Genomic DNA, 11,347 nt, shown 5'->3' with positions numbered 1-11,347 from the left:
ACTTACGCTAGCGTTCATTAATCGCCCAGTCTGGACATCTCGCTAGTTACGCCATGGATTAACGTACGCCCGGCGTTAGATACGCCTAGCGTATCTCACAGGTCTGAACGTAGCCTTTAACTCTGGCATCGACATTCTAGGCGCACGTGCGTCCCTACACGCTGAACGTCACAAAAACCATAGCAACCAGACCATAAACCGTCAGCGCACGTGACGAATTACTCACGTGCGTGTTAGTTGCCATGATAATCGCGCGTTGTGCTGTGATTACAAAGGCCTAATTATATTTTGCACTAACATTAGACTGAAATTATATTCTTCATTTCAACATTAATTTTACCAAAATTGTGGTGAATTGTCGTTCATGAGACTCACTTCGCAGAAAAAATTAATAAATGGACAGGTATATACTCAAATGTTCGTTTTCGGCACCTTATGCCAACATTGTCAAAATGACAGATTAATGTTACATAAGAACATGAAATTTTATAAAATTTGTAAATTTTAAATTGTTATAACTTTTCATTTTCTTGGTCAATTTTCACAAATCAAATTGTAGTTTATAGAAGCATTTAACAAGTTCGCGGTCAAAAAAAATCAGATGTAACAGACATTGCGAAGTACCCACAATTAATAAAATAAAAACTAACACCATAAAACGAATGGCACGCATAGACTCATAATTGACGGCTGTACTCGCAACTAGTATCGGATTGTCGATGCCACAGTAAAGATCAAAGGACTGTACGCACGCACTATGTTCGAGAGCGGAGATGTGCGTCCTTCTGTTGAATTACCTTGTTCTGACCAATCATAAACACGTAAATAATGTACGTAAGCCATCAAAGCTACTTGTTCAGTCCGGCTCGATTAATAGATCGAAAGCTATAGTACGGTATAACTGTGGACTAGAAAATTGTGAGTTTAAACGTAAAAATAATTAGACCTACAACTGATATATGTTAAATAACTGATAATGATGCTGAATATCAATTTCATTTTGCTTTCGTATTGTATCTGTTATGTCTACTAAAGCGTGAATGTTTCCGGAAGTGTGTACGTACGCGTGGTACGCGCGATCTTCACGTCGTTATCGTAGAACTAAAACAAACTATATAGGGATGCTACAGTAATTGCGTACAATATATCTGCTCTGACCTTTGGAGTCTGTTTCAGGACACCAGGAGGGATAAGTTGATGCGGAAAATGAGTTTTGATGAGCCTACGAGATGTCATTTCTTCGAGGTCTATGTACGGTGGTCTTTTGTCAAATGGAAAGACGCAGTCGATGAACGGAACACGTTCAGTCAAAGATGTTTTGTTGATTGTTTCTAGATCTCCATCGGCACAAACTGCAGAAACAATCTCTTGCATCCACGTTGTACCTGGAAATTAGTGCACGAAAATTGAAGTAGTAAGGAGACATTCAGGATACTAAAATACAATCGCTACACACTATCGCAACAGGCTTGGGGAGGGACTTTTACAGATGGAGAGTGGTAGACCACATCAGCCCCACCATGGTTGTGGCTGAGGTAAGAACATTTATGATTATGGAACCTCAGGTTGGCCGGAAATGGCACTCTCAGACTAAATTTGAATATAATTTTCATTTTTCTCTACTTTCAAATTTTGAAGAAAAAAAAATAGGGAGGGTGGGCCTGCTAGGCCCCTAGAATCTGCCACTGAAATACTCATCATAACAAGTTTTTAAAATTATCCTGGTAAATCATAATTATGCCGGCTTATTTCGTGCAAACTAACATTAAAAAAATAATGATTTATTATCAATTGATTAGCTTGTGACGTATTCGAACCTTGAAAACAAATAAGATAAACTTAAAACAATCATTAATTTAGTATCTTTGCATGTACAGTACTTTTAAAATCATCAATCAAGGGCTTTTTCCCTTTGAATTTCACTTTTGTGCAAGTAGTATGGCGACTACACCATTGTTAGTTGAAATACTACCGGTACCGTTTAATTTACAATCAAACAATAGGGAAATAGAAAGCTCACTGAACATTAGTTAACATTTTGATTTCATAAACATAAAGGTGATTTACCTAATTTATCATTATCAGTGTCGGCTCTAGAAAAGCGAAATAGGGGGATGGGGCCCCACTCAGCCCCACCATAGTTGGGGCTGAGTTAAGAACATTTTTTATTATGACACCCCTAGATGGCCGGAAATGGCACTCTCAGACCTAAATTCTAATTCTAATTTTCTTTTCTTTTTCTTTTTTTTTTCCATTTTTTCATAGTTTCGAAAAATTTAGGGTGGGGGTCGGCTCGGCCCCACTTGAATCCGCCAGTGATTATTGTGACGTCATTTTGAGATTATGTCAACGTAACACTGGAGGTTGACTTGTGGTATCACTACTTAAATAAATCGAAATAGATAGACCTGTCTGTGTCAAAGGATGTATAATTTTTGTTTAATATAATTGACCAACTATAGTTTTTGGAAATTAAGAAAAATAGTAATCTATGTATGCGATTAAACACACGGGTAATAATAGGCCTATACAAAAGGAATAAATCGTTTATAGTAAAAATTGTGCACTTTTGAGTAAAAATATTGGCCTAATAAGTTTACACGCTTCCAATTTTAACAACGTACAGTACATTGTTTTCACAATTTAGCCTCTGATAACCGTTGCACCCATCAAATCGAAGTAGTGGTTACTGAGATGGTTACGAATTGTACAAAATTGCGTTTTTACTCGGTTTTTTGGTCCGGAAATGCGCACCGCACTTGGAAAAGTGAATAGACAAAATTCATAACAGTAATGCGTAATTGTTATTCTTTCCATTTACTTTGAAAAGTGGGGTTTTACTTATAGAAGATTGGTGACAAGTGGGGGAAGACAATTGATAGGATGTCCCCCCCCCTACTTTGAAAAGTGTCCCCTACCGATCGACGCCCATGCATAGAATCGCTCACCCTATCGGCGACAGTTGCCCGGAAGGTTGAACCTGTTTCAACTTTGCCGAGTGCCTTGCAGACGAATCAAGGTGCAGTGCTAGCTGCCCTGACGCTATCGGGAAGGCACCCCGATTCGTCTGCAACGCAATCGGCAGAGTTGAACCAGGTTCAACCTGCCCGACGACTGACGGCGAGGGTGAGCGATAGTAGGAAACCGAGCTTTACCGATTGCGTCGGAGACAGCTACGCGGTACAACGATTGCACTGAAAACACTAGCGTCAGTGGAGCTATCAGGAAACCAGGCTACGCAAAGACACGATGGTGAAGTCAAGCCTGAAATAAGTAAATACTATGAATAATAATACCTGATTTTGGATACGTTATGACCCATACATCATCATCTCTGACTTTGAACGTCTTCATGCGGTCTACGATTTCTTTTGATGTCGTCAATAGCAGATGAAATCCGCTTTCTTCGTCAAGTCTTGCAAATGTTTCCATAATGGTTGTTCCTATATTACGTGACAACAATGAAAACAAGAACTTAAAATTATTTTGGGGACTCTCAGGGAATAGCAGTATTTTTAAAATTGTTTCAATACGTTTTGGCTTAAACGACTGCGTGATATAATTTAGGCTTTGGCTATTTAAGAACAGAACCTTACTTGTGGTACTGGCTATACAAAAGTTAAAATAACATGAAAACAAACAAGTTATACCTTTATATGATAAACATTTATAATTTAATATTGTATTATGGTTTATTTGTATTGATGTATAAAGGTGGTAACTTCACCTCGAAAGAGAAAACAAACATTTAAAAATTAACATATAATTATCATAAAACAAATCGCCATTATTATAATAATTGTTTTGCTAATAAGCCTGTTATTTTCCTTGCTTAGTATTATTTCTTATCATACTAATGACAGTGTATCCATTTTTATAAAATTATATAGGCCTAATTATATAAAAATAGCAAAATATATAAACTGGTATAAATAGAATACAAAGGTTAATTGAAAAAAAAAACACTATTTGAAATACAAAGAAATCCTGTGCTGCTTTGAATAAAGGTGGTGGTCACGCCACGAAAGAGAAAAACAAACATAAAAAACAATGCTTCTGATTGGTTGAGAATCCAAATTGAGTAATGAAATCATTGAGGTATTGAAAATACCTACTTGATGAAATACAGTTCATGCACACCCCATAAACCTACAAAGTGAATTGTTACTAGACGATTATCAAAGTAGCATATATTACAAGTACAGTAAATGTAAAGTGCAGTCACACGTGATAATGCGATAACATTTCCCGCGGGTTTTTTTTTTTTTTTTTTCAAAAAAAATATCTTAGACATTCTCCCCTCGTATCAAATAGACGTGTCCTAAAACGGTAATCCAAAACCGGCTTTTGCTTGACCCATCTACTTTATGAGGGTATATTTTAGTTTATGTATACAAGCAGTATAAGGTGTTTCTTAATGTACCTAGTTTTTTTTGTAGTTAAGTTGCTAGTTTTCATTTAAGTTATTTCTCTTGATTGACGCACCACTGAGCGCCGCTGATGTAAATGGTGTCTGTACAGAATCAATAAAATTATTATATTATTATATCTACTTGGGAAAGACTGTTTGTGAAAAAATACACTTATTTTTAGAAGCAAAAGTGCGTAATTAGGACCTACACCAATCAAGTCGAGTTGTATATTACAAGAAAGAGTATTTAATATACTATATTATTCCTGCCGTACCCTGATGACATCTCATCTGGTTTATTTCTGAGGCTTGATTTAGTGAGGTGACCTCTTCAAAATCATGCCCATTTCATTCTACAAGGAACAGAATGCATGTTTTTTATGAGTTCAAAAGTGCTTATTCCAAATATTTAAGAAGGTAATTGAATTTAGTATCATAATATGAGGCGCCAAGTGTAAATTTATCATTTAAGACAATTATTTATATATAATTCATTATTTAACATATAATTGAATAGATCACCCATTATTTGTATATAATGCATTTACGTCTAAAAGATTATATGTAAATAATTGCGTTAACATTTTAATTATTTATATATAATTAGTGTACTGATTTCATTATATATATAAATAATGAAAAGGTAACCGAACATTATTTATAAATAATAAGGTTACTGGTTTCATTGTATAGATATAAGGAAGGGGTAACACATCATTATATAAAAATAATGAAAAGTAACTTAAAATTATTTATATATAATAAGTTCACTGATTCCATTATATAAATAATGAAAAGGTAACAAATCATTATATATAAATATGAAAAGTAACTTACAATTATTTATATATAATAAGTTCACTGATTTCATTATATATAAATAACGAATTGACTTCAAACTCATTATATATAAATAACTGCTTTTACATTTCATTATATATAAATAATAGCTTTCGCAAAGTATTCCTACTTGTCATTTGGGGCCATTTTTACCGGGGACTTTTTTCTGGGGACGTTTTCTCGGGGCCAGTTTTTCCTGGGGCACTTTTACCTCCATTCCAGTACAGTGTATACTGGTACAATAATACATTTGTATCTTTGAAAAGTGTGTAACATAAGAACAAAATAAGAACATTTTGAGCCTGAAATTGGCAAAAAAATAAGAACACTGAGCCTGGGAAAAATTTTACTGGTTCTTATAAAAAAAAAAGTGTAAATCTTAAACCTTGGAGTAGGCCTAAATGGTTTGTCTATAACAAGATTGCCAGGCTGTTTATAAGCTTATGGGCCAGTATAGCTTATAACGAGTATTAAAAAATGTTAGTATCTCTATGATGATTGAGCAAAGGTAGGCCTAATCAACGCCCCATCATATAAAATATCTCTATGCACATAGGGATTAGCTCAGTATTTCATCCGGTACAGAATCACTCCCAAAAATACGATGTACCGTAGGCTTAGGCCTATAATAATGGTCTGCTAAAATCGATAAACCTTAACTAAGAAAAAAAAAATGTGATTTAAGTATATTATCTGGTAATAAATAAATAACAACTAGGTCTTGGTATCATAAATTTGTGAAGTACTGCAAAGATAATAGGCCTACGTACCTGTACCTTCCGAAGGCGTCTGCAACTTTCAGTGAAATTGTGAACTGTAAACAGTTAACTTTATAAGGGTTAAACAAACAAAAAGGCTGGGGGTGATTTATTATCTTTGTGTACGTCCAAAATACAATTGGAGTATTTGAGTTTTGAAGCACAGTTGAGACGAAATTAGGCCTCAGTATTACGGGACGCCGTTTTGGCCACTGCTAATTATGTCTTTAAATAGACATTCTATTGTTACAGAAATAATTATGTACCACATAGGCTAATTATTACTGTCAAACTATTATGTGTACATAATTAATTCTGTTGTTACAGAAATAATTATGTACCACAAAATTATTACTGTCACACTATTATGTGTACATAATTAGGCCTAATTCTGTGGTTACAGAAATAATTATGTACCACAGAATTATTGCTGTCATACTATTCTGTGTACATAATTAATTGTGTGTTAACAGAAATAATTATGTACTACAGAATTATTACTTTCTAACTATTCTCTATGTTCTCACAGAACAGAAATAATTCTGTCCAGAACAGAAATAATTCTGTCCACACAGAATTATTTCTGTACCGCACAGAATTATTTCTGTCCACTCTCTACGCAAAAAGGTGGCGTTTCCATTAAACATCCAATAGAATCATTAGTCCTTAGAGACTAAGAAAGTTCACGGGTTTTCTGGTGTGCCATACTTGATTGATAGTATTTGTTATGATACAGAACAGTAAACCATTAGTTCCTTTTACCACAGAGAGACGTTTGCAAGATAATTTTACCCATGGCAATAAGTGGACCCCACTGGGGAACAAGTCTTCTTCTAGACTTTCGTGGACTATTCTTGGTGTTTACACCGAATAAATCCAATTCAATGGTGATGATGATGATGATAATGATAATAATAATAGTGCGATAACAAACAATAATAATAATAAATAATAATAATAATAATAATAATAATAATAATAATAATAATAATGTTAATGATAATAATCTTGTCATTCTTTATTTTATTAAACAATAAAATTGCATATAAGAAAGTACAGTATTATGAAATGATATAATAATAATATATAGGTTGACCAGATATATATGTATATATCACTTCAAAATACACACACATACATATCACTTTAAAACACCTATGGCCTGTGCATGCGCTGGATGCCTGTATGTAGCTGCTGGTAGCTTTTCTGATTATATTCGAGTTCACATTAATACAGAGTGATTGCTCAAATGTGAGACAGGGTGTGACGTTTTTCTCCCAGTTATTTGTAAATTAATGTCCTCAAATGATTTTTGTTCATGTATTTTAGGTACTCGATCCGAGTGGAAGCGCATAAGCGTAATATTCTGATGGTAGCAAAGATAATTATAATATAGTTTGTGTATGAAAATAACTAGAAAAATCGAACAAACTAATAAAATACATTGTTATTGGCATTCTGTCCATAATGATTTATTAATACATATCTTAAATTTTATAATACCGTTAATAAAATTAATTATGTAGGCCTATCAAGATTAATTTTTTTTTTTTTTTTTTAAACAACTTAATCATATACAAATATAAAATGTGGCTAGTACCACAATATTACTTGTACTTGTATTTTTGGTTTATTTTGAATTTATGTACATATATTAGGCTTAGTTAATTAAAACATGTACTGATTTGTACATTTCGGAACTCTCCTCAAATTAGAGCGCCCGCTCACAATTATTATTCAATCAATCAATCATTTATTAACCTCCCTACACAGACGGGCACTCACTGCGACGGTGGTACGACCGTCGCACGATCCACCTATGCTTCCGGCGAGCGGTAGACGACGTAACGCCGTCTGCTGATTGTCAGTGGCAACAAAGAGTATAAAACTGCAAGAGGTCGGACTGCTATGGATTCGTTGAAACGCAAAAATACTTCCATGAAGGGGCGTGGTCTTTAAGATTCGAGCAACGCGCACGCGTTTATAAATTATGTGTAGGGCGCCCCCTATTTCGTGGCAGTACTTTTAGCGTTCCATTGCCTGCATGCCTTGCTGCATACAAAAGCAGGGCAGTCGGACCTCTTGCAGTTTTAAGCTCTTTGGTGGCAGTCTGAACGGATCCTCATTATAAAAGCGGTCGGTTGGTTTCGTGCCGTCGCGTGCGTTCGTCGCCGCGTTGCCGTCGCGTCGCCATCGCATTAGGAGAAACAATAAAACATGTACAGAGTCTATAAAAAATATTACCATTAAAATTACACAAACCTCATAATGACTTTTGTAAATTACAAACGGTAGTAAAATCAAATGGCAAATTTAACACTATCAAAAACACCGTGATTGACACAAACATATTTGCAGGATTTTAAAACACGTTCAAGTAGTTCCAGAGGAGTGCACCCCGTACCTGTGATCATGAATTGCCATGTGAGTGGCACTTTTGAAGAGGTACCCAAGATAAGGTCGTGGCTATCTGTACGCCATAATTGGGGGGGGGGGAGGCAGCACTTTGTCCTTATTACCCTTCGCACAATTTTATTAATTAAGAATGAACGATGTTAATTATTTATACAATACTAACTTTGTGAATAGGGAGAAGTTGTTAAGGGTGTATATTATTGTTAAGGGTGACGTTGCGCGTCTTTAAATGATGGTGGACCTTTCCTATTATTAGACCTTCTACCTAATTTCGGAGTTTGAAATTGGCAAGTGCCGCCGTACGTTTGAGTAAGCTTATGCGTTTTGATTTAGGCCTACGATGAACGCATTTCACTGTTTGCGGGATGTAATCACGGTGATAAAGGGTGCACCAACACTCTTCGGTTTCATAACACAAAATCGAAGGTTAAATCTGTTCCGTCTAACTTCTCTTTATATAGTTTGTTGAATTGCTCATTTTGGGTTACTGTGAAGTGGTTTTTCCAGTCTCCAACATTTCCTGAAAGGATAAAAATTTTAACATTCAGAGCTGCAGTGTATTTACTGGGAACGATGTTTTATTTATAGGCATACAGATGAACAATGATGGCGCCAGGATCTGCCCGACAGGGGGGGATAAAGGCCCTGACGGGGCGGGGGGCGGCTAGGCGAGCTCCTTGGAAGCTACGGATTTACGAATTATGGTGAATTTGTATTAGTTATTTGATAGGCATCAAGCTACCGTAATATGACTCTATGTATGTTGTTTAATGTCGAATTTTTAAAATAAAACAACGTGAAAAAAGATCCAAATCCTAAACCACACATTCGCTCAGTGGATCGAATTCGTTTATTCGCGTCAGTATGAATAGCCCTAATAATATGTTTGCAGTTGTTCGTGTTATTGTTGACAGAATGTGAACAGCACGCGCGTACAGATTTTCAGCGAGTTCGTCTCTATGTGCTGATCAAATACGGCTGAGCCACTCGAAACAATATCAGATAAAAGAATAGTCGCTTTAAAAAGCTAGAATCGGGATACTTCAGGTAAATTTGATGGAATAGGACCACATTCTGACTGCATGTCGTAAGCCCTAGTAGCCTACATAGTGAATTACATAAGTAAACGCTCACCTTTTCTCATAAAGGCAAATTTATTGCCAGTAGAACTGTCAGCTGTTTTCGCCATGAGATCCGATTTATTTGTTTGTGGATTTGTCTTCATACTGCTGAACGAGCAGTGATCTGTAATACGACTGATGGTTTCCTCATTCAGATCACGTCCCAAGAACTCACAAACGTTCCGAACAATCTTTGTCAAGTCCTAAAAAATAATAAATGTCTGTTTAACGTGGGCATCATTTTTGGTGTTTGGTTACTGTAGAATTAGGCCTAATATGGTCTAGGCTCAGTGATGACGCCAGGCGCCGAAAGAGGCCGCCTGGGCATCCGGTAAGGATCGAGCCGCATGGGGAATGGACATTAAAGGGGATATTGCCTTACCCCGACCAGACGCTACATGAATTGGCAGAACCCTTACTACCCAGCCTACCTGTTTCATTTCTTCAAACTTTACGAACATCACGTGTGACTCATGTCGCCTATTCCACCAGTAGAGGTTGTGATCGAACCATGACCCCCAAGGAACTGAAATAAAGCAATATGAACATCAATCATATCTAATTATTTTACTGTAGTACAGTTAAGTTTTCTGATTTGTCGTCTATTTCATTTATTGTATTCCTTCTAGCACTATAACTAGAGAACAAAAACAAGGGCGAAGAAAGAAGGAGGCTGAGGAGGGACAAAAATTGTACAAAAACCACTATCACCGGAAAGTGTGTAACTCCAATTTTCTAAACATAAAACATCAACAATAAAATTAGCTATAAAATATAAGATAATTATTTTAAACAATTCATACAAAGATTTAATTAATTAAAAAGTATGATTATTATTTTCAACAATTGAACTTATAAGCCTAAAAATGAAAATTCTAATTGTATTAAACATGTCAAAACATACAACAAATTAACATAAAATTTCACCCAGTACCGTAATTAATGAAAACAATATAAAAATCCTATTAAAAAAAGTCAACCATTTTCGTATACACTCAAATCACTTTTTGACACTTGGCTTGCTAGTGTACATGTATTTCATTAATTCTGGAAAGTCCCGCGAACACGGATCACGGGATTATCAAGAAAAAAAACACAGAACAAACTTTGGAGTGTGGGAAAAAAATTAATGATATCATACAAAAACCTGAGCACACAGTTGTAATGCGGCTGACGGTGAAGCAAAAGGGATGACAGGCAGTGGCGTATCTAGCAGTATTAAAATGGGGAAACTGGTGGGGACGCGACCAAAATATGATTGGGCGTGGAATTTATTTTCGGTGGCCACGCCCACTGAAAAATATTGCTTCTTAGATTCCCGAATACACGTTAACCGTGACAGCATAAGCATAAGCCTAGCCTAATTTGTTTTGCTTCGAAGTTTTCGAATGGGGGAGGGGGCGCAAGCTTTTTGTGGGGGTGCGCCCCCCCCCCCCACGCTCCTTCTTGGATACGTTACTGATTACAGGTCGAAAAAGCCAGCCGTGCAAAAAGCGATTGGTGGGAACAATTGTTGGATTTTGACACTTGACTTGCTATGACTTGTTATTGTACTACATTGCAACGATATATTAAACCAAAGGACTTTTATTTAAATGTCTTTGATTAAATAGATGCTTTATTGGTGAAAAACATGTAGGCCTATTTAATTCTGGAAAGATCACGGGATTATTAAGAAAAAAAAACACAGAACAAAGGTTCTCTCGGCCAAGTGACCGAGGGGATACGTAAAGAAAAAAAAAGAAACATTGGGATGCTACGGAAGCCAAGAATGGGTGCCCGGGAGAGAGAGAGAGAAGGGG

At 35.9% G+C, this 11,347-nt stretch overlaps 2 protein-coding genes across 7 annotated transcripts in view; both read right to left on the bottom strand.

The window, feature by feature from the left end:
* The window catches only part of LOC117124569 (sulfotransferase 1C2-like), a 9,816-nt gene extending 3,616 nt beyond the window's left edge, over positions 1-6,200 (bottom strand). The window contains exons 1-4 of one of the 4 annotated variants that reach the window (XM_033270849.1): positions 6,022-6,070; positions 4,687-4,764; positions 3,297-3,443; positions 1,159-1,385 (exon numbers count right to left, since the gene is read on the bottom strand). In XM_033270849.1, the coding sequence (XP_033126740.1) occupies positions 1,159-1,385; positions 3,297-3,443; positions 4,687-4,702 (390 nt within the window). In that variant the 5' untranslated portion in view covers positions 4,703-4,764; positions 6,022-6,070. Of the gene's footprint in view, positions 1-1,158; positions 1,386-3,296; positions 3,444-4,423; positions 4,599-4,620; positions 4,765-6,021 lie in introns of those variants that run through there. The other 3 variants (XM_033270850.1, XM_033270852.1, XM_033270851.1) reach the window with 3 other exon arrangements.
* Positions 6,201-7,054: 854 nt separating this feature from the next.
* LOC117124574 (sulfotransferase 1C2-like) overlaps positions 7,055-11,347 on the bottom strand; it is a 9,185-nt gene continuing 4,892 nt past the window's right edge. For all 3 annotated transcript variants that reach the window (XM_033270860.1, XM_033270862.1, XM_033270861.1), the window contains 3 exons: positions 9,977-10,071; positions 9,559-9,748; positions 7,055-8,944 (listed from right to left, as the gene is read on the bottom strand). In XM_033270860.1, coding sequence (XP_033126751.1) covers positions 8,832-8,944; positions 9,559-9,748; positions 9,977-10,071 — 398 coding nt within the window. In that variant the 3' untranslated portion in view covers positions 7,055-8,831. The remainder of the gene's footprint in view (positions 8,945-9,558; positions 9,749-9,976; positions 10,072-11,347) is intronic.

Source organism: Anneissia japonica, unplaced genomic scaffold (genome assembly GCF_011630105.1).
Source record: "Anneissia japonica isolate Jap-2015-1 unplaced genomic scaffold, ASM1163010v1 scaffold287833_len2544123_cov190, whole genome shotgun sequence".
NCBI classification, from domain to species: domain Eukaryota; kingdom Metazoa; phylum Echinodermata; class Crinoidea; order Comatulida; family Comatulidae; genus Anneissia; species Anneissia japonica.
The sequence above is the reverse complement of the archived record's forward strand: the minus strand, read 5'-3'. Positions and strand labels throughout refer to the sequence as shown.